Source organism: Mixia osmundae (assembly GCF_000708205.1).
Source record: "Mixia osmundae IAM 14324 unplaced genomic scaffold scaffold_2, whole genome shotgun sequence".
In the NCBI taxonomy this organism is placed as follows: domain Eukaryota; kingdom Fungi; phylum Basidiomycota; class Mixiomycetes; order Mixiales; family Mixiaceae; genus Mixia; species Mixia osmundae.
Genome location: NW_014575562.1, coordinates 704,208 through 724,458, shown reverse-complemented (window position 1 = coordinate 724,458; position 20,251 = coordinate 704,208). Strand labels below are relative to the sequence as shown.

General features: G+C 55.4%; 14 protein-coding genes across 14 annotated transcripts; 9 read left to right on the top strand and 5 right to left on the bottom strand.

Moving 5' to 3' along the window:
- Nucleotides 1–6: 6 nt before the first annotated feature.
- L969DRAFT_58563 (uncharacterized protein) lies at nucleotides 7–2,655 on the top strand. Its single transcript, XM_014714594.1, has 3 exons — nucleotides 7–1,020; nucleotides 1,074–1,137; nucleotides 1,187–2,655. The coding sequence occupies exons 1-3, from the start codon at nucleotides 65–67 to the stop codon at nucleotides 2,561–2,563; spliced, it is 2,397 nt and encodes a 798-aa protein (XP_014570080.1). The 5' UTR covers nucleotides 7–64; the 3' UTR covers nucleotides 2,564–2,655.
- Nucleotides 2,656–2,782: 127 nt separating this feature from the next.
- On the top strand, nucleotides 2,783–4,197 carry L969DRAFT_92709 (glycoside hydrolase family 17 protein; the record flags this gene model as incomplete). The annotated part of the gene is made up of 2 exons (XM_014714593.1): nucleotides 2,783–2,860; nucleotides 2,911–4,197. 2 exons carry the CDS (start codon nucleotides 2,783–2,785, stop codon nucleotides 4,195–4,197), a joined length of 1,365 nt encoding a protein of 454 aa, XP_014570079.1.
- A 161-nt stretch (nucleotides 4,198–4,358) lies between these two features.
- On the bottom strand, nucleotides 4,359–5,775 carry L969DRAFT_44900 (uncharacterized protein; the record flags this gene model as incomplete). Its single annotated transcript, XM_014714592.1, has 2 exons — nucleotides 4,359–5,635; nucleotides 5,688–5,775. The coding sequence occupies 2 exons, from the start codon at nucleotides 5,773–5,775 to the stop codon at nucleotides 4,359–4,361; spliced, it is 1,365 nt and encodes a 454-aa protein (XP_014570078.1).
- Nucleotides 5,776–5,846: 71 nt separating this feature from the next.
- On the top strand, nucleotides 5,847–6,287 carry L969DRAFT_92707 (uncharacterized protein; the record flags this gene model as incomplete). The annotated part of the gene is made up of 2 exons (XM_014714591.1): nucleotides 5,847–5,875; nucleotides 5,927–6,287. The coding sequence occupies 2 exons, from the start codon at nucleotides 5,847–5,849 to the stop codon at nucleotides 6,285–6,287; spliced, it is 390 nt and encodes a 129-aa protein (XP_014570077.1).
- On the bottom strand, nucleotides 5,948–8,257 carry L969DRAFT_101677 (uncharacterized protein). Its single transcript, XM_014714590.1, has 6 exons — nucleotides 8,018–8,257; nucleotides 7,805–7,955; nucleotides 7,371–7,753; nucleotides 7,279–7,323; nucleotides 7,039–7,233; nucleotides 5,948–6,985 (listed from the first exon to the last, which is right to left on the bottom strand). The coding sequence occupies exons 1-6, from the start codon at nucleotides 8,180–8,182 to the stop codon at nucleotides 6,338–6,340; spliced, it is 1,587 nt and encodes a 528-aa protein (XP_014570076.1). The 5' UTR covers nucleotides 8,183–8,257; the 3' UTR covers nucleotides 5,948–6,337.
- A 50-nt stretch (nucleotides 8,258–8,307) lies between these two features.
- L969DRAFT_101676 (uncharacterized protein) lies at nucleotides 8,308–9,484 on the top strand (the record flags this gene model as incomplete). The annotated part of the gene is made up of 2 exons (XM_014714589.1): nucleotides 8,308–9,238; nucleotides 9,294–9,484. Exons 1-2 carry the CDS (start codon nucleotides 8,341–8,343, stop codon nucleotides 9,482–9,484), a joined length of 1,089 nt encoding a protein of 362 aa, XP_014570075.1. The 5' UTR covers nucleotides 8,308–8,340.
- On the bottom strand, nucleotides 9,463–11,269 carry L969DRAFT_85255 (uncharacterized protein). The gene is made up of 2 exons (XM_014714588.1): nucleotides 10,890–11,269; nucleotides 9,463–10,832 (listed from the first exon to the last, which is right to left on the bottom strand). Exons 1-2 carry the CDS (start codon nucleotides 11,168–11,170, stop codon nucleotides 9,563–9,565), a joined length of 1,551 nt encoding a protein of 516 aa, XP_014570074.1. The 5' UTR covers nucleotides 11,171–11,269; the 3' UTR covers nucleotides 9,463–9,562.
- Nucleotides 11,270–11,306: 37 nt separating this feature from the next.
- On the top strand, nucleotides 11,307–12,035 carry L969DRAFT_85254 (uncharacterized protein). Its single transcript, XM_014714587.1, has 2 exons — nucleotides 11,307–11,704; nucleotides 11,763–12,035. The coding sequence occupies exons 1-2, from the start codon at nucleotides 11,593–11,595 to the stop codon at nucleotides 12,020–12,022; spliced, it is 372 nt and encodes a 123-aa protein (XP_014570073.1). The 5' UTR covers nucleotides 11,307–11,592; the 3' UTR covers nucleotides 12,023–12,035.
- Nucleotides 12,036–12,095: 60 nt separating this feature from the next.
- On the top strand, nucleotides 12,096–14,365 carry L969DRAFT_15490 (uncharacterized protein; the record flags this gene model as incomplete). The annotated part of the gene is made up of 2 exons (XM_014714218.1): nucleotides 12,096–13,987; nucleotides 14,038–14,365. 2 exons carry the CDS (start codon nucleotides 12,096–12,098, stop codon nucleotides 14,363–14,365), a joined length of 2,220 nt encoding a protein of 739 aa, XP_014569704.1.
- A 16-nt stretch (nucleotides 14,366–14,381) lies between these two features.
- Nucleotides 14,382–14,719, bottom strand: L969DRAFT_44653 (uncharacterized protein; the record flags this gene model as incomplete). The annotated part of the gene is made up of 2 exons (XM_014714586.1): nucleotides 14,382–14,561; nucleotides 14,621–14,719. 2 exons carry the CDS (start codon nucleotides 14,717–14,719, stop codon nucleotides 14,382–14,384), a joined length of 279 nt encoding a protein of 92 aa, XP_014570072.1.
- Nucleotides 14,720–14,941: 222 nt separating this feature from the next.
- Nucleotides 14,942–15,739, top strand: L969DRAFT_92700 (uncharacterized protein; the record flags this gene model as incomplete). The annotated part of the gene is made up of 1 exon (XM_014714585.1): nucleotides 14,942–15,739. The coding sequence occupies one exon, from the start codon at nucleotides 14,942–14,944 to the stop codon at nucleotides 15,737–15,739; it is 798 nt and encodes a 265-aa protein (XP_014570071.1).
- Nucleotides 15,740–16,040: 301 nt separating this feature from the next.
- On the top strand, nucleotides 16,041–17,513 carry L969DRAFT_45046 (uncharacterized protein; the record flags this gene model as incomplete). The annotated part of the gene is made up of 2 exons (XM_014714584.1): nucleotides 16,041–17,084; nucleotides 17,139–17,513. The coding sequence occupies 2 exons, from the start codon at nucleotides 16,041–16,043 to the stop codon at nucleotides 17,511–17,513; spliced, it is 1,419 nt and encodes a 472-aa protein (XP_014570070.1).
- A 168-nt stretch (nucleotides 17,514–17,681) lies between these two features.
- L969DRAFT_15487 (glycoside hydrolase family 5 protein) lies at nucleotides 17,682–19,455 on the top strand (the record flags this gene model as incomplete). Its single annotated transcript, XM_014714217.1, has 6 exons — nucleotides 17,682–18,102; nucleotides 18,157–18,319; nucleotides 18,374–18,468; nucleotides 18,515–18,773; nucleotides 18,823–19,362; nucleotides 19,413–19,455. The coding sequence occupies 6 exons, from the start codon at nucleotides 17,682–17,684 to the stop codon at nucleotides 19,453–19,455; spliced, it is 1,521 nt and encodes a 506-aa protein (XP_014569703.1).
- Nucleotides 19,456–19,575: 120 nt separating this feature from the next.
- L969DRAFT_45737 (uncharacterized protein) lies at nucleotides 19,576–20,211 on the bottom strand (the record flags this gene model as incomplete). Its single annotated transcript, XM_014714583.1, has 3 exons — nucleotides 19,576–19,697; nucleotides 19,750–20,018; nucleotides 20,075–20,211. The coding sequence occupies 3 exons, from the start codon at nucleotides 20,209–20,211 to the stop codon at nucleotides 19,576–19,578; spliced, it is 528 nt and encodes a 175-aa protein (XP_014570069.1).
- Between the last annotated feature and the right edge of the window lie 40 nt (nucleotides 20,212–20,251).

Genomic DNA, 20,251 nt, shown 5'->3' with positions numbered 1-20,251 from the left:
TTGTCGCGCGCGGTCACGGATGCAGAACGAGGTCATAGCAGACTGAAGCCAGCTGCCCGTCAAGATGACTGACGGAGCCAGTGAGCCCCTCATGCGGGAATACATGACCGGCCAAACAGCAGCGCGATCACAGCTTCAACCAGCGAGCGTTGCCATGCACGAAGCATCCAGCCAGCAGACTCTCTTTGAGCCGTACCATGACGAAGAGGACGAAAGGTCCATCAAAAAGAGCTTGGACGACGACGATCACGAAGGCTGGTCATTCTCGACATCCTCCTCGCTCACTGCTGGCGGCAGCAGTACTGGCTTGCAGACTCGAGAGCAATCTTACCTTGGGCCCGGCGATTCAAAGCTGTTGCCGCACTACTCTCGGCCAACGCTGCAAGACTATTCTGGCGGGCATGAGAGATCGCAGTCTGCACAAAGTGCTGCAGCTCGTCTAAGCGGACGATCAGCATCCAAAAGCTGCTTCACTCGATGCCGGCTTGTGCTATTGATAGTACTCGGCATGTCTGGCTTTGTGCTGCTCGTCTCGTTCCATCCACCTACGCACACAAAGGCCAAGGAGATGATGCAGGCACTGCAAAACAGTGCGTGGTCCACATCGGATGAGCTCTCCGTCGAACCGCCGCAGAGGTCAACGCCAGCGATAGCTGAAGATGAGGTGTCCTCGAGAACCGCAATTCAGACTCTGTCGAGCGAACCGGTCGCGCCATCAGATGTACTCATTGTCACTAACCATCCGATTGCTACTTCGACGGCAGGTCCGCTCAGCAGCCAGCTCGCGTCCAATCTTGCGACCGAAGCGAGTTTCAAGGTCATAAATTCGCCCAGTGCATCGACCAGCTCGCTGGCACCTTTGCCGACCGAGATACATCCTGTACGGACGCAGCCATCGCCGTTGAGGATGCCTTCTGGCAATCCGGAAGAGAAATTCTTGGGCTATCTGCCTCACTCTGGCTTTCATAATCAGCGTATAGAGCTCAGAAACGCGATGTCCTTGGCAGCAATGCTCAATAGGTTGGTCATCCTTGACTATTGCAGGCTAGACCTTTGCTGATACACCTTATCAGAACACTCCTCGTGCCTCCCATATGGATCGGTTGGCCCCCGTATACGCAGAATTATCTTCAATTGGTCAGTGATGATGCCGTCGTCTGGAGCTGCGCTAACGACTCCTCTGCAGCAAGAGACATGGGATAGACAATACACGCTGCACGCAGACGCATTCGCACCTTTCTCAAACGCATCCCGACTAGCGAAACGGCAGACTTCACATCATTTGACCGCGGAGGAATGCAAATCATACGCCAAAGAATGCAAGTCGACATACAAGAATACGTTCATCTCTTGGGACTTTCTCGCAGATCTGTACAAGGCCGAAAGGGATATCCGGCTCGTCGACCGCTTCGATGTCCGGCTTGAGCATCTCTTCGAGCTCACAAACACTACACAAGCCGATGTATTCCAACTGACTGATACTGGACGAGGCGGCTATTGGAATTTATTCATTGAAGATGATCCACCCGCTTTGGACCCCGATGGCAAGCCCTTCCCGATGTTCCACAGATTGTCGCCAGAGGAAAGCAAGTACCATACGCGTGTCTCCGTGCCGCTACTACGACAACAGCCAGAGAAGCTTATGCTCATGGGCTCGATCTTTGGTGATAGCCGAATCAAATATACGAGTACTCGACACAAAGAGCTTCAGCATGAGTTTGGTCAAAGCCTCGCCTTTGACACTGAACTGCTCAACAGACCTGCTAACAAGCTGCGCGACATGATGGGCGGATCTGACAACTACATAGGCGTGCATGCTCGAGTAGGCGATGGCTTCTTCCAAGAGCAAGCGACAGAAAACATGCAAACGCTCTTTGAGCACGTGCTGGCGACTCTCCAAGTACCCACGCGGCAATGGCGAAGGCTCACTCGCATGGGACCTGCTCGCATGCGTCAACGCACTTCAAGTAGAGGTATTCACAGCCCAAGAGCTGCATCTCGGGCTCACAAGCTCCTGAGACGTGCTCATGCGCACAGAGAGCTCGTCCCTTCATCTGACATGGACGAAGACGACTACTATGACGCCGCTACCGTCGAACGAAGGCAGGTGTCATCGACTGTCAGGCCATTGCCAGTGATCAAGAGCGCTGGGGACTTGCCCCTTGATCCCGCTCTCGTTTGCCGGGGCGCACTGTACACGGAACCGGATCTTCTGCCACTTAACACGCCCGTCTATTTGGCAACAGATGCTCCCCATCCGGAAGACCATCCTGCACTATCGGTCTTCTTTGCCGTCTTTCCATGCACGTTCATTTTGAGCGACTTCGACCGTGCTTCACCACACAACACCGGCCCAATCATCAATAGCCTAATCTACTTGGAAAAGTCCGTCAATGCAGGCGACCATATCGGTCTTGGCAGGCTGCTTATCCCTTTTTTGGAAGCCATGGTCGCTGCTAAGGGTGCCTTTACTGTCGGTACGACCGGCAGCACTTTCAGCGGCTTTGCAACTGGCGAGCTTAGACGCGTCTACCGCCAACAGTGGGACGCTCAGCATGCATAGTACGCACGCACGCACACACGAACGCATGGCACACAGCATCTACCTGCACAATGTTGTAACACCAATCACTGATCATGAGTTACAAATTGCCACTTTGCATTGGCTTCGCGATGTCGCATGTCACGACTCGTGTCACGCGCCACGCGACAGTCGCACAGCCCAGCCTGAATACTGCCAAGATCAGGACAGTCTTGGCCGAATTAGGAGCAGTACGGCAACATGTCGCGCAACCAGTACCCCTCTCAGTACGACTGGGGGATTCAGGACGATCAGCAACCGCACGCTTTTGCGAGTCAGGTGAGTCGTCGTCGTCGTGCTCTCATCGTCCGAGGCTCATCTGTTCGCAGGACTCTTTCAAAGACTCGTATCCTCCCACGCCGTCGCCAAATATGTACAACCATAGCTCAGCTTCGGACTACGTGGCTCAGTCGCACTACGCCCGTAGGAACGAGGCCGATGCCCCCTATGGCGCCGATCCAAACTACGAGAAGAGATCTGCTGCTGTCGCCGAACCCACATGGCTGCAGAGGCAGCAGGCAAGCAAGAAGAAGTCAAAGATCATCTTGATATGCTGTATTGTCGCTGTCGCCTGCGCTGCCGTCGTAGGCGTCGTCATCGGCATCACCAAGTCGAAGAAAAGCTCCTCTTCGTCGTCTGACTCGAGCAGCAGTAGTAGCAGTAGCAGTGGCAGTGACCCGAGCGTCTTCACCAAGGACTCACGATTGCATCAGTCGTTCTGGGGCATGGCATACACGCCTCTCAATGCTCAGATGCCAGGCTGTGGGTCGACACTGGCCAATGTCACTCGCGACATTCAGCTGCTGAGCCAGTTGACGACCAATATGCGGACTTACGGCAGTGATTGCTCGATCAACGATAACATCTTGCAGGCTATTGCAGACACAAAGGTCAACATGACAGTCTGGCTCGGCATCTATCTCGACATGACCAATTCGACAACGAACGAACGGCAGATCCAGCAAACCCTCGATGCTATCAGTAAGCACGGATCTGATCATGTCTCCGGCGTCATTGTCGGCAACGAGGTCGTCCTGCTCGCAAGTCCCACGGGCGGCACGCCGTCAACTACAGCCATCAGCTTCGTCGTCGAACAGCAAAAGGATGTCAGGACTCGACTAGCTGCACTGAACTTGTCCAAAACGATACCCGTGGGTACAGCTGATGCAGGCTCGATGATGACGACTTCGCTGGCAGAAGGCAGCGATGCGCTCATGTCGAATGTACACCCTTTCTTCGGCGGCTTGCTCATTTCGCAGGCAGCAGCGTGGACTTATGAATACTTCCAAACGAGCACAGTCGCTGTCGCAGCAGCAGCTTCGAACAACCCAGCTGTCTTCATCGCAGAGACCGGTTGGCCTACAAACTCGACTAACGCAGACGGCTCGTATAATTCTACAGACGACACACTAGGTGGCGCAGTGGCAGGCGTCCCTGAGCTCCAGACTTTCCTAGATACGTACCTATGTCAGAGCCTTGTCAACAACACGAAATCATTCTACTTTGAGGCTTTCGATGAGCCATGGAAGGAGCTGGCGTATGGCGGCGTCGAGTCCCACTGGGGCCTCTTCGATGCAGATCGTAATCTCAAGAACATCACCATCCCTGTCTGCTAGACAAGACCATCACGCTAGACAGATAACTCACCATAAGGATACTCGCACGGCACTGCTGTATGTTGTACATGAGAGCATGTATGACACGTTGTGCACAAAGCTTTGTGGTAGTTCTTCATGGCATAGCAAAGCAAAGTTTGCATGCACGATCTAAGATATGTCTATGAGGCGAATTCGGACAACCCGCTCGCCTTTGAAGTAGCCGCCCAGCTGATGACGATCGACTTTGCCGCAGCTGAATCCGCCTTCTTGCCGTCGAGCTCCTTACGGAAAGCTGAGACTTGCTCTGGCTCAAGTGCCTTTGTGATCACATCGAGCTCATTGAGCTGAGCTTCGACTTTGGCGGGTTCTGGTGCTTGACCAGCGGGCAAGAAGTAGTTCGACGATTTGACAACCTCGGCGATTGCCTTTTGATCCTTCTTGAGGTTCTTTCTCGCTGCTTCCTTGGCCTTCTTGTTGGCCGCGGCGCCCACCTTGGCTTCTGCAGCCTGTTTCTCGGCGTCCGCCTTTGCTTTGGCTTCAGCCTCTTCTGCTGCCTTCTTGTCTGCAGCCTCCTGCTCGATCTGAGCAGCCGTCTTACCGCCGGGACCCTTCTTCTTTGCGTCTCTAGCGGCTTTCTCCTTTTGCTTGAAGGCCTTGAGACGAGGATCGGCAGCCATGGCGTCATCGACGAGCATTCTCACGCGAGCGACGTCTTCCTTCTTTCTCTTTGCACGCTCGCTCTTGTTCTTTCGCTCGGCGTGGCGTTTCTCGTCACGCGAATCTGTGCCTTCGTTGACCTCCTTGTCGTAGTACTCGAACGAACGCCAGGAGTCAAAGTTGTACCAAAAGTCGTAAAAGTCCTCGACTTCAGGCTTGCTGGAAGATGCGTCGCCCAATCTGGCTACAGGCTGCTTCTTGCTGAAGCGTCCTTCGCGCTCAAAGACGGGCGCCCAAGCCGTGAAGAACTCAGATGCTGGCAGGTTCCTCGGTGGGGTATCATCCTGATCAATCGCTTCATCTGCAGAGTCAAAGATGCGTCGTTTCTCCGGCACGGACAGTGTGTCGTAGGCTTTCGCGATACACTTGAAGAATGAGTCGTCGTTGGCATTGTGGCCTGCCAGTTTTGCCTTTTTGTCGGGATGATGCTTGAGGACTTTCTTGCGATGTGCTTTCTTGATCTGCTCAGGTGTGGCCTTGTATCGCAGCGATGACAGCCCAAGAACGGCGTAGTGATCTTGCTTTTTCCATTCCTTGGGATCGAGTGCAAGCAAGGCATTCGACTCCTCTTCTTCAGGCACATCGTCGCCATCTTCTTCGTCTATGTTGTTGAGACCGTTCCGCTCATCTTCTTCGGCCTTGATCTTGTCATCCTGCTCGAACGAGAAACCTTGTAGTACTCGGCGCGCGTGGGCTCTATAGGCGGGTCCGACAGGCTCAACCTTGCGCTTGACCAGCGCTGCAGAAATCTGATCTGTCAGCGCGGCGGCTATGCGCAAGAGCTGACTCACGCGATAGCTTGCCGAAGGATTGCTTCGATGTGCTCGCTTGCGAGCTCAGAGGGAGCTCAAAAGGCAGATGCTGCACCGTCGTCGTCATCTTCAAGCGACAGCAGGCACGCTCAAAATTTTAAATGGCAGCGGCAGCTCCACACGCGCCTCTGATCGGTCATGAATTCGCTGCCGTCGAAGCCACTCAAGTGAGGTCTGACGTACTTCGTCGTCTTCGCTAGCTCATGCAATCATTGTAGACGCGCAAAGCCAGGCGGCCTGAATGCGCTGACCCGACGATATCCCTTCCTGCTCTTTGGGCTGCCTTTCGTACTCACCATCGTCGGCGGATCATTTGCACTCTCCTCGTTCACTCAGACACGGTACGATCTCAAGGACAGCAAAGTACGTCAGGTCAGTCAGGAGGAAGAGCTCAACATGAGCAAATCTCGCAAGAAAGTCGATCTACGCGAGGAGTACTTTCGCCTACGTGCTCAGGAAGACGAGCTGGACGAATGGGAGAACAAGCGAATCAGCAGGCTGCCTGGTCAAGCACAGTGGGGCGATATGGCTCCTCCGCCGACTCAGAAGCAGCTGCAAGAGCAGGCGCGCAGATCATGATACAGCTTGCAGTTGTCCCATAGGTCAAGCTCACTACTCTCGACAAGCGATCAGATAACACCTGCGATGCCACCTGCCGACGTCTCGCCCGTCACGCCTGCGCCTGCGCCAAAGGGTGTGATGGCGATGCCTGCCGATCCTGCACATATCGCGTCAGCGGTAGGCCAGATGTCACAACATAGCAGCATACCTGACGACTGCGCACCGCCAGCAGCACCGATACCGAGGCCACCTAATCCTCCCAAGCTGCCAATGCTACCAAGACCGCCCAGAGCTCCAAGTCCGCTTATACCGCCTGCAGCACTAGCGCCCAGGCCAAGACCGGCCAGGCCTGCCAAGCCAGCTGTACCTGCCAAGCCGGCCGTGCCTGCGATGCCTGCTGTACCTGCGATACCGGCTGTGCCTGCGATGCCAGCAGCACCAGCAACGCTAGCTGTAGCCGTGCCCGCTACGCCGAGGGATGCCGCGAGTGCGGCAGCGCCCGCTACGCCGGATGTAGCGAGCAGAGGAAGGACTTGAGCGAGCAATGCAGGTGGCAAAAGCGGCAGAAGTTCGGGATGATGCACGATATGGTCGATGAGGTCGTGTAGCTGGTGCTGGGCGTGCTGTGCGACGTGCAGCGGATCGAGCAGATTGCGCTCTCTGATGGTGTTGATGATTTCGCCTCGTTCATTGAGCCTACGGATAGGTAGGGCCAGCTGAAAGCATGTTAGCTACCGTAGCATTGATTGCATACACATGATAGGCTCACTGTAGTGGCTGTCAAAGCCAGAGCAGCAAAGCAAGCAGCATGACGGAAGAGCATCTCAGTAGCGCTTTGAGTTCTGTGGCTAGAAAGCTGGACCGTGAGGATTGATCTTGCATCGTACGAGCCGCTTCTTATACAGCAAACGCCACGCAAAGGATCGTGACCAGATTGACAAAGCTCGAAGTAGCTCCCTGTTGCCTCTGGCCCCCGTCAAATTTCGCGCGTCAGTGCGTGACCGTGCACTGTTGATCTGATTGCCAGATCGCCGCCATCCTCTGGGAACGCAGGCTGATCGCAAGATCAGCCGTGCTCTTGCTGAGCGATCAGGAGCCTACCCCTGCCAACGTGTTTTCCACGACTCGCTCAACTCGCCAGCCTTGCTTGCGAGCCTTTTCGAGAAAAGCAAGGTCGCGTTCGATAAGAATTGAGGTCGGTCGATGATGAGCGAAGAAGTTGAGCACGATGCCGCCGGGAGCGATGACGTCCTTGCAGGTTTTCAGCAGCGCATCTTGCTGCGAGTGATTGAAGACGAGATCGGACAAGAGCAGAGTATCGAATTTGGGCGAATGTGCGGGCAACAAAGCGAGCAAGTCGTTCGTTGAGGTGCCCCAAACATATCCGGCAGCTGCTGTACGTGCTTGTACATCTTCAGGCAGATTTTGAGCCAGATTGTGCTCTATCGTCGCAATCAGTGGACGATCAGGATAATCAGTACAGACTAATGTTGCGTAGATCAGACCCGACGTCAAGAGAAACGGCACGTGCTGACCAGTGAAACGAGCGTCGAGAAGAGCGGCTGCAATGCTGGGCAATCCGCCTGCCGCACCTAGCTCGAGAACAGTTTTGTTACTGATCAAGTCGGGGTTGTGTTCAAGATAGCGAGAAAGCTCGATAGCTGTCGGATAAAGGACGTGCCCCCACTGCAGTGTACGGTGCTTAGTGTACTGAGCTTGCCATCCGTATAGTCTGTGGCCACACGCACGAGAGGATGGCCCGCTACGAGCTGTATATCGATTTTTCTTCCATCGGCCGCGACGAAGCGCTTCGTCGTTGGTGGGAGCTCGGGAGGAATCCGATCGTCTGCATCGGACGCAAAGAGATCGATGAGTCCACTGTCGTCCTCCTGCTGTGCTTCATCGTCTTGCATAGGGGGAGAAGGAACTTGACAGTCAAGAGAATGTGCCTGCACCACCAACGCGTCGAAATTACGTCGAAACAAGCGTAGCAACGCCTTCCTGTCGACAAGCTCGAGCGGCCGCAAGAGCTCCTCGAGGCGGCGAGAGTGTCCGTGGGAGCTGTTGCGCAATGGACGACGGGATTGTCGATGTCACGAGGCCGAGCGAAACAGCAGTCGACGAGCTTGAGCCGCCGTTCATGGAGCAGCCTGACCCACCGACGGCAGCTCATCATGCCCTCGAAGCAGTCGATGCCGGGGATGACAATGTCTATCGGCTCAAGATGACGCACGCAGGCACACGCTACGAGCTCAGCGTGTGCGAGACAGACACAATCTATGATCTCAAGCTGTTCTGTTACTCGCTCACCAATGTACCGCCCGAACGTCAGAAGATCATCGGTCTGGTCAAGGGCAAACTACCCTCTGACGAACTGCTCGTGCTCGATCTGCACCTCTCAGTAGGCAAGGTGAAAGACTTCATGCTCGTTGGTACGCCAGAGGGCGATGAAATCAAAGAGCTCCGACAGAACAGCGATATCCTGAATGACCTCGACGTCGATGCGGACGCGCAGGGCGTCATCGATCCTCAGCTGGATCGCCGTAACAAGCGGCGAATCAGAGAGGCAGTGGAAAAGTGGAAGCCCGATATCATGCTGCCACCTCGCAAAGACGCGAAACTGCTCGTGCTCGATCTCGATTATACACTGTTGGACTGCAAGACATGGGGCAAGAACACGACCTCTGAAGATTTTGCTCGACCTGGTCTGCACGAGTTCCTACGCAGAGTGACAGACGCAAAGTGGGACATCATGATCTGGTCGCAGACCCACTGGCGCTATCTGGAGCAGAAGCTACTCGAGCTCAACATGATAGGCGGCGATAACGAGTACAACATCGTCACCGTGCTTGACCGACAGACCATGTTCAGCGTCCACTCGAACCGCAAAGGCAAGATCGTACGACACGAAGTCAAGGCATTGCAGATCATCTGGGACAGATTTCCAGAATACACTGCAAACAATACTGGTCTGCTCGGGTTCTGCCGTGGATGAGCTGTTGAGCTGATGCGACAGAGGGGCAGTCCACATTGATGACCTGTCACGCAATGCTGTCCTGCAACCCCAAAATCTGCTCAAATGTCACGCCTTCAAGAACACCACACGAGGAACAACAGACCGCGAGCTGTACGACATGGCAGACTATCTCGAGAAGATCGCATCACTTGACGATCTGAGTCATCTAGATCACAAGCAATTCAGAAAATACAAGTAGATTTATGATAGACAACAACGAGCAAGACGCCAATGGCGGAGACAGACCGATGTGTACATGTTGTTGTGATGGATAAGCTTACACTTCGATCCCTTTCTGCGAGGATGATGCGCTTACGACTGGCGATGCACGGACGGGAATAAGTGGTGACATAAAATTGACTTCGCCTTCGAAGCCATACAGCTCGATGAGCTCGTTCGCGGGCAGGCCGCAGTTACAGGTCATAAAGTGGCCAGCCGTGCGAGGCATAGTCTGAACCTGATCTTCCATGACCCGTTGAGCTGGCAACGAGTCTTCGCATTCGTATACGGGCAAAGTGACCGATTCGAGCGTGCAGCAGCAAGACGCAATGGGCGGCAGGGACTTTTCGACTTTGACCTTTTTGCGAGCAAACACATCGCCATTGGCATCCAGCTTGTCGTACACGATCTCGACGACGATCTTGTGCGAGAAACTGATGGGCGTCTCTGTACCTTTGAGCGTGCTAGGTCGGATCGTGTTGTCGTCGCCCAGCCTGGCAGTCTGGGAGAATTTGTACTCGTCGCCGGGCGCGATGAACGCCAAGGGTGATTTGACGACAAAGGGTTCCGTTTTGACATTGCGAGGGTTGTCGCAAGGGAGCGACATGGATTCGCCTTCGCGTCTGAACAACAGGATTTTTGAATAAGGTGGTCGCTCGATGTACTCTGGATCGGACAGCGAGCGCAAGACACAATGCTGGACGATGAATGCAGAGATGGAATAGACTGGCGTGGGACAATCTGCGCCTGCAGCGCTCGCGGGCGGCGACAGCAGCCTCAGCTGAACCTGTAACAGGCCGCCGACGAGCAGATTGGGTGAATCGACGCGAAGCACAAAGGGCCCTATATCCTCTACAAAGTCATTGACGATGAGCTGACAGGGCGTTGGCATGTCCTGCGGGGTCGGCTCTGGATTGGCGATGATGTGCAGATAGCCATAGTTTGACAGACTGGTGCCGGTAAGCCCGACGCCTCTCGCCGTTGCGGATATCCTGTGAAATATGCGACCGTGTACACATCGCTCATAGACTGCCGTGGAGGAAGGTACGATGAAGGAGAACGAGAAGGCGTGGTAGCCCTTGCTGAGCTGCTGATCCTCTTTACAGATGGCGATGTCTAAGCTCTTTTCGAGGATGTTGACAGACTCGTAGGGACGCGCTCGGAGGGCTAGATCGGCATGACCCGTCAACGTGACAGTGATGGACCTTATTGCCTTTGGCCTCGGCAGGAACAATATGATCGAACCTCGTAGGATGGGGTCGTGTGACGGCCATGAGCTGTCTTCAGGAGGATGGGTGAACAACGGTGTCTGATCGACTTGGATTTTCCTGTCAGATGCAGACCGATGAGTACAAATCATCACTCGTCAAGACGGCATCACTGACAAGCGTGGTTGGGCGAGCAGGCTTGAGATGGCCTTGCCCGCTTTGGAAGAGCTCGGACTGGTGCCTGGCTGTGCGGCGCCATGTGCCTCTTCCTGTGACTTTGAGCGAGATATCTCAGGCATGGTGACGGGGAGCATGCATCTGTCTGGGGAATTGGTCGAGCTCCTGTCGATAGGCGGAGCAACAATGCCATTCTGTCGCTCTGCTCGCTGTGAGAGAGGCGTCGAGGCTATCGTCTGTCTGTATATCGGCACATGTTGGGAAGAGGAGAGGACCGGCATTGTGACCGGCTGCTCTGCCCTCGCGGCACCGTCTCCGCCGCGGAGGCTGACGAAGCTGGGTCGAGTCAACCCCCCAAGGTCGTGTCGAGGCGAATCGATAAAGACGCGCGAAGTCGATCGGTCAGCCCGGCGTACAGTCAGCATGTCGTCATGGTACTTCGAGGCCCCAACGGCGTCAACATCCAAGTCAGACATGTCGTCAGCATGATCCTGTACCACTCTGATCCCCCTCACGCAGACTCCCACCGCCGCCCAGCTTCATCAATCCTGGCACGGTCGTGTCGAGCAAGCCAAAGTCAAAGCAAGCCTCAAGCGGACCAGTGGCCTCTGCCGCAGCACCTCCGCCCAAACGCAAGAGCCTTGCTGCTCTGCGCAGGCAGCGAGCATGGGATCTCGCGCTCTCGCCTGCCAAACAGGTCCCGATGCAGGGCTTCATGCTCTACATGTCTGGCGGAGGTGTACAGATTTTCAGCATGATGATGGTCTGGATGCTCATCAAGAACGCCGTCGTTGCCGCTGTGGGCGTGAGCAAAGGCACGCCCGACAGGTCTCAATGGGTCATCAATGAGCTGACTCTTGCGCGTTCATGAAGCTTTTGCGCCTTTCACGGGTGCAAGCGTGCCTCCTGCCGGCCAGTCACCGACCACGCGAGAGAGTTTCGCAGCTCAGCAGACTGTCTACGTCATCTGCCAGGGCTTGCTGCTCGCACTTGGCCTGTACAAGTGTCATTCCATGGGGCTTTTGCCTACCGCGTCGAGCGACTGGCTTGCCTTCATGGAGCCGCCTGCTCCTCTGCATGACTCGCTCGCACGTCCCGTTGTCTACGCTGACGGCTTCAGGCCTGTTGTATGACGTCCCATCTGCATAGAGACACACAAATGTGCGGACAGGGCGCGCTCCCTCTGTTGCCTCACACGACAGCACGATGGCCGAAGTAGCATTGCTGCAGAAGCTCAACAGTCTCTTCAGCCGGGTCACAGAGGATGAGCAGAATGATGGCTCTGGTGTGATCGACGCAGAGCTGCAGCGGATGCTGGACGGATATCTCGACAGCACGGAGCAACCTAGCAACGAGATTGTGACTGCACTCGTACAACACTGGCAAGCGTTGCGTCCTCGAGTCGCCGGCACGGGAAGACTTGATCGACATGCAGCGCTCTTCGTGCTCCTGCTCAAGAGCGTCACCTGCAGGCAGGGATCTACCGACCAGCAAAAGACTGAATGGACCAAAGCTTGGTATGCTACCCTCGTGCGGCCTGCGCTCCTGCTCGAGGCGCCAGATCGTGTCCTGCTCGATCGGCAGGCTATGACCGCCATGACAGAGTCGGCAGTCTGGGCGGGTACATCGACCGACGACGCTCTTTCATCAATGACGAGCATGCTCGTCGAGGATTACCTGGCGAGCGTCAAGACGACCGCTGCGCAAGATGTCAGGCTCCTCGAAAACGTTCTCATCACGCTCGGTCGGACGAATTCCAAGGCTTTCCTGGCCATGCTGTACTCCCGTCTCGTCCTCGCGCCCCCCGACCGCTACTCCTGCATCTTTCTCATCAACGCCTTCTTGCGGACTCATCCATCGCAAGCATATCTGGCAGTAGCCACAGAGAGCAAGCTGCTTGATGTTCTGGCTTTGATCGCGACCGTCGAACAGCATCTCGGTTGCGTTACGCTTTCGCTCCTCACGATCGTCACCGTGCTGCCCAGGATCACGACCTACGTGCCTGCCGCATTGCCCAATCTGCTCGCTGCTCTTGGCAGGTGCATCACTTGGCCAGAAGACCAAGCCGTTATGCCAGAGACTAGCGAGGTAGCAATCGAAGCGCCGCCAGCCAGTCCAGCAATACGAACTTTCGACTTACGGCCAGAGCTGTCATGGCAGCCGGTTGTCGATCACGGTACCCAGCCGCCAAAGGTGTCAGACGTGATACCTGCCGTCACTGCGCTCTTCACGTGTCTCTACGGCCTGTATCCGCGCAACACGCTCACGTTCTTCAGAGAAGGCACAGCCTATCTTCGTCGGTCTGGCTGGGCATCGCCATTTGCGCACGAGTCTACGATGGATGAGGTACTCGATCTGTCGCTGCTCCAACGTCGCTGTGAGCCCATCCTACGATCTCACGCCATCAATTGCAACCTGCTCTACTTTGCAGACTTGGCAGCAGAGCTGAAAGACGTAGATCGATGGGCAAAGCAGGAAGGCCCAGATGTCATCGCCTTTTGCGATTCGCACGTCATACCTCGAAAGTCAGACCTGATAGCACCCGATCTGACGGGGCATCTCACCTTGCGACTCGATCATTCGGCAGAGACCGATACAGCTACACTTCGCCGCGCGCTAGCTCTTGCGCGTTCCGAAGTCGATTTCGAGCGTTTCCTGCGGAGTCAGCAGCAACAGCATATGGGCTCCTTACATCGACAGGCTATCATCGACACCGGCGTAGAAGCCGAACGACAGAATCTGTACAATACCATCCGGCATCTGCGTTCGCAAGTGGCACGATCACATAACGAGCTCACGAAGACGCGCACGGAAGCTGCCGAGTCAAAGTCTCGCCAGCGACGCTACGACTTGGAGCTGCAGACCAAAGTCAAGGCGCTGAGGGAAGAGAAGGCGCAGTGGCAAGTCGAATTGGATAGCGTCAAAGAAGCTCTGGCTTCGACGAGAGCAGCATTCGAGGAACAGTCACGCGATATGGATCGAGCTGGCGCGCGTCTGTTCGAGTACGATGCAAAGCAGCAACATGACAAGCCTGTGGGCGAAGAGCTGGCAGCTGCTCGGACGAAGATCGAAGCTCTTAGCTCGGAGCTTCAGCAGAGGTGACTTGAGCTGCTGCATGGCTTCGATGCAAGCTGACACTCATGCACAGGGATGAGCAGCTTGCAAAGCAGCACCAAGATCAGGAAGAGGCCAAGCGACTCAGGGGTGTACTTCATGAGCAGCAAGAGCTACTGCGTGCTGCAGAGACCGAGCTTGACTCTGCTCGCGAGATCACCTTGACGCAAGAGCGCGCAGTATCGGATCTCGAGCAGCAACTGTTGCAGCTCAGATCGACTCGGGGCTTGTCGAGCTCGGCCAACGGCGATGCAGCCCGAGAGCTCGAGCGGCTTCGAACGGAGCACAAGAAGATGCGCTCAAGAGTGACTGAGCTCGAGATCAAGCGTCACTCGTGGAGCAACGGCATCACCATCGCATGATCATCGTGTGCATGCATCATAAGCTCGTCACCGGTGCTTTGGCTATCCTCCTGCATTCGATCTCTGTCTTTGAGGGATCGATGGGCGAAGTGCAAAAGAAACCGAGCTTGGTGAGATGCTCAAAGAGTTGCCTCGAATGCAGTGCGACTTCATTGCATTCCCGTTGACCCGATGACGAGAGTCTGCATAGCTTTGCCTGGAATAGTGCAGTGTCAGCGTGCCACAGCGTCACGGTGACGTCGATCATGTGCTGACCACTTTGGCATCTCGCTCTGAATCAAAAGTGACGAGCCCTTGCATCGGCACCGATCTCACAAAGCTCTCTACACCCTTCCTGTCGAGGTCTGCTGCCATCGTGCTGGCTCGTGCGTGTGCGTGACTTGCGACTCGCTTTGTTCGAAACTCTGATCGACAAAGACCCTTTTTGCTATTTCGCTCTGCCCCAAGTCTGGACAAAGCACGCACCGCTTTTAGCCAGGTTGAACATGCATTTAAGCAGACTCATCCTCATCCCCTCCTCCTCCTGCTCCTGCTTCCTCAGCAAGCAAATCAATGAAAACGACCTTACCACTCGTCATGGCGTCGGGCCTAGCAACGAGTCTTGCGGCTGCTGCCAGCCTCAATAGAACATCAGTCATCGTTCCCTTGTACTCGTACCCCGAAAACTCGACAACGTGGGCGCCTCTGCGGCAAGCCATCGCTGCACACCCGCAGCTTCACTTCCAAGTCGTCATCAATCCTGATTCGGGACCTGGCTCGAGCTCGCAACCTGATGCAGAGTACGGCGCGGGCATCGTTGCGCTCAAGAAAGCCTCGAAGTCGGGCAATGTGCAGATACTGGGCTATGTACCGACTGGCTATGGCAAAAAGTCGAACAAGACAGTCATCAAGCAGATCGCACAGTATGCAGGCTGGAACACGTCGTATGCTGTAGATGGCATCTTCTTTGACGAGACGATTGATGGCAAATACTCGCTCTACAAGCAATACTATGACGCTGTCAAAAGCACCAAAGCATGGCCCAACAGGACTGTCGTTCTCAATCCTGGCCTTCCCGTCAGCGCGACCGGCAGTACGAGCTATTACAACATCGCAGACACGGTCGTCACGTTCGAAGACGATTACAAGTCATATCAGTCTGAGAGCCCTCTGGCATACCCCCGGCCGAGCAAGCAATCCGTCATCATCCATTCTTATCCCGTCAGTGCTAGTGCCAGCGCACTGAGTACGCTCGTGAAGAGCTTGGTCAAGCAAGGCGTCGGATCGACCTACATCACCAATGTCCAAATCAGCCAGTCTGACGTCTACCAGAGCTTTGGCTCGGACTGGACCACCTTCATGACCGACGTAGCACAAGCGCAACCACTGAAATAGATTGTAGATATGCATTCCACTGGAGTCTCAGCTTGCCGCGAGGTCTGTGGCAAATAGCTGAAACCCCGGTCAGAGGAAAGTTTCATGATCAGTGTGTTCTATTGAGAGCCTCAAAGGTCCACGGTCAAGCTGTCGTCGCGAGTCGGAAGAACCCACGAGATAGCACTGTCGCCGCACTACGGTCGCCTCACACCGGTCGCGATTATCTGGAGTCGAGTGGGGTTGCGCGAATTGTGGGCCAGCAGCGCGTTCTTATACAATCTGAGTAAAACATTTGACGCGCACGGCCAAGCTAACCGGAATGTCAACGCACCCAGCGAGTCATTGGAGCATCAGTGGTCTGCAGATGAGCACAGATGCAGATGACAGGGGACAGCGTAGTACGAGCACATCGAGTACGGTCACTCTGACGGACGAACGCGATACAGCACCTGGGACGCATCCGTCCGTGCGACATCACTACGACGATTATGACAACGACAGCCCGATCACGAAGCAGAGGGGCAAGGGACATGCAGTCACACCGAGTAGAGAACTACTCTTGCCGCCTCGCTCTCCATCCGTAGACTGCAGTGATCCTTTCGATGCAGAATCGCAGCAAAACGCTCCTTCACGGCTAGGACGATTAAAAGCAATAATATGGGATCCCAACGCTGCCTTTCTCATCATGGCCTCATCCCAAGGTCTCTTTGCGACCATGAACGTCCTCGTCAAGTGGCTTTCGCTCTCTGACGTACGGATCCCAACCTGGGAGCTCATCCTGACTCGCATGTCGGTCACTTGGATCTGCGGTTACGCCTACATGCGATGGAAGGGCGTCGAGTATCCGCTCACTTGGCCGCCCAAGCTCAGGAAATGGCTCATGCTACGAGGTGCTGTTGGCCAATTCGGTCTGGCGGGGATGTACTTGTCGCTTCTCTACCTGAGTCTGACGGACGCGACCTCACTGACTTTCCTGTCGCCCTTCCTGACGGGTATCCTGGCCGCCGTATTGCTCGGAGAGCCCTATCTACCCATAGAAGCGCTAGCGGGACTGATCTCACTCGGTGGTGTCGTCCTCATCGCCAAACCTGCCTTTCTCTTCAGCTCAGGAGACCCTGTCGACTCGGAGGAGACTCACAGACGAACGATTGGCGTCCTCATCTCCCTCATGGGCGTCTTGGGCTCAGCCGGCGCCTACACCACGATTCGCAAGATGGGCAAGGACTGCCATCCGCTTCACAGCGTCAATGCGTTCTCCGTCTTCTGCTGCCTTGGCGCCATCATCATGCACATGATCCTGCCTGACGAACCTCTCATCATCCCGAAGGAGCCAATCTTCTATCTCATTCTGTTCAGCATAGGCGTACGTCCTTGCTGATCCTCACGTTGAAGGTCTTCAACTGATATGTGCTTGCAGATTATTGGCTTCCTCGCGCAATTTCTGCTCAACATTGGGTTGCAGATGGACAAGTCGACCGGCACAACGCTGCTCGCTTGCTATCTCCAAGCACCCTACTCGATCGCCTACCAGACGATCGTATTTCGGGAGCCCCTCACGCTCACCTCATTGGCAGGTTCGGCCATCATCATTGCCTCGGCAGCATACGTCATGATCGTGCGCAATCGCAACATGGCCGACAAGGACGAGCCCCCCTCGACAGAAGTCGTTTCTCTCTTGCCTGGCGGGCCAGACAAGGCAGAGCTGTCGCAAGAGCCCGATGTCCGGACGCCGCAGCATCATCATCATCATCAAGAATACGAACGGGAACACGAACACGAGCGCAGTCCATGAGTGCATATCTATAGAGTCATGTACATGCATACCGTGTCTGTACAGCGGATAGATCGCGCGCCGCCATGATGCTCCACTTGCTCTTGATTCATTGAAAACTCCGACACACGCCAAGCAAGCCGAGCGAGGCGGCGCAAGATGGGCTCGTGCCTGTCGCACAGTCAGGCGATGTTCAATGAAGAAGGACCGGCAAAAGCGAGTGCGTCGGTCGATCCGACGGCGACGGAGATGCAGGAATCCGCTCGCAACACGCCCTCTCGGCCGGGTACTTCGATGACCGAGAGGAGCGGCGAGATCGATCCTTTCGTGATCAAACGGAATGGCCAGCTGTGGCACGAGTCTGTTCCGTACCGGTTTGCTTCTTTCAACGCTCCCGAACTGCTCGACAATGATGTCTGGGAGGTCAAGGACACGATGCGCACTCTCTCTGGTTTCTCCCGACGAGTGACGAGAACGTATACCCTGCAAGTCAAGAGCTGGCGAGTCTCACGAGGTCACATCAACGCTTGGAGCGAGACCAGACAGGATTGGGAGTATGACGAGGCCCATTTCGTCAAGATAGATCATGTCCTAGCACTCGCACGGCAGTGTACGCTTGACATGTTGATGAGCACCTGGCCGGTGCTGAACCAGCGATGAGCAGACCAGGTCAAGCTCATTATACCCATCATAAACCAAGACTACGGCCAAGAAGGCACCAATTGGGTCGGCAATTTCACAGATCTCATAAGATTGCGCACTGGAAAGTCCTATGAAGAAGTACACGCGTCCATCGATTGGTGGACAGACAAGGCCTGTATCGACAGGTTCGCTTGCCACTAGATCATACGCCGTCGTGATGTTGATGACAGCTTGCACAGCTTCAAGAAGATCATCACTTATCTGCTCAACCGCGTCAACACTGTCAACGGCGTCCGATACGGCGACGACGCTACGATCCTCGCATGGGAAACAGGTTCGTTCGGGATTGTCGATCTATAGCATTGCTCATGCTCACACAGGGAACGAGATGAATCTCGGCGGCAAGGCGCCCGCGCCCGGATCATGGACCGTCACAATCGCACAACACATCAAAACACTCGCTCCCCGCTCGCTCGTCATGGATGGCTCCTACTCCCGCAACGATGACATCATTAAATCATACCCCTCCGAAGTTCTCGGATCGCCAGACGTCGACATCCTCTCGTATCACTATTATGGCGCAGGCGAAGCCAAACGAATCAGGAAAGACATTGAGCTTGCGAAGAAGCACGACAAAATGTACGCCAGTTGCGAACAGTGCGAACAGAGCTAAATTGAGGATTCACAGCTTTGTGGCGGGCGAGTTTGGCTTCTTCCATGATCCGGCAGAGTTTGCTACTTTCACAGCCTCTGTCAAGGCGGCGGGCGGCGCAGGATGCCTCGTCTGGTCATTGCGGCCTCATTCCGTGCAGGGCGGCTTCAAGACTCACGGCGAGGGCGATGGCATCTTTTCCTACCATGTGCCCGGCTGGGCACCTCGCGCAGACGAGTTCGATCCACGCGAGGCTGCGATCGTACACACAATACGTCAGGCCTCTTACGAGCTTAACAGAGAGCGCGTGCCGCCTCATCCCACTCCGCCACCGCCTGACAAGGTTTGGTTGATCGACAACGGAGCAGCGATGACCTGGCTAGGATCTGCCTGGGCTGCGAGCTACGAAATCTGGGTAGCGGGAGAGCACGGACAGCAGGAGTGGACGCTCTGTCAAGCAGGGCACCTCATCAATGTTCAGGCCGGCAAACACTCGTACCCGATTCCTCAGCATCTGCAGCGAGCGAAAGAAGTCGCGTTTCTGGTTCGAGGCATTGGTGTCGATGGCCACATAGGGTCAGTCTGTCTTGCCTATCCAATTCATGAGGCTAAAGCGCGAGTATTAGGGCTTGGTCGACTCCCTGCATTGCCGACCCCACTGCTGCTTGATACGGACACTTGCCATCTCAGTCGATGATATGATGTACTTTGCTGTTGTTTCAAGAGCTCGCAATGCTGCTGCGAGACCCGTAAAAGTGGATGAAGATGCATGTTTCGTCCATGGCTGATCTACTGTGTCACGAGCTCGAGCACGCTGAGGGCGAAAGTGGTTCCGACGAGCAGGACTCTGACGAGGTGCTGCTGGTTCCATTTGATGATGAAGGCGTCACTGCCGCTCTTGTCGTCACCATCTACAGCCCAACATGAGCTGTCGAGGATGATGGGCAGGCCAGAGCAGCTCACCCTTGGCTTGTCGCGCTTCGATCGCTTTGAGCGGGTGAATCGTCGAGGGTATCATCACGCCGCGCGTCCAGACCAGCACGAGCGCCTGCACCACGGCAGCACTAGCGAGCAGGATCTTTCTGCGGTTGCCGAGAGGCTTGTCGTTGTTATTCTCTGCTAGATACGCGGCCGTGCCGAGCGATAAGATGGTGATAGATGCCTGGACGGGCACGACGACCGCGCCAATGTCAAAGAGCTTGCTCCAGTACCCCAAACGATCACGCGGTGACCTTTCAGAGGACTTCATTGAGCTCGCTTGCGGCGTCACGTCTGCAGGCGTACGCACATTGTCGTCACGCCAAAAGCGACATTGGTAGTGAAGATGGGTGTGGCGAACATCAGGCCTGCCCCGAGGCCTGCTCCGAGTGTGCCGATGGCTCTTGCGACATCGAGTGAGATGCGTGCCTTGTCGTAGCCTGACATGATGGATGAGGATTGCCGAGCTTGTGTGGGCCGAGGGAGC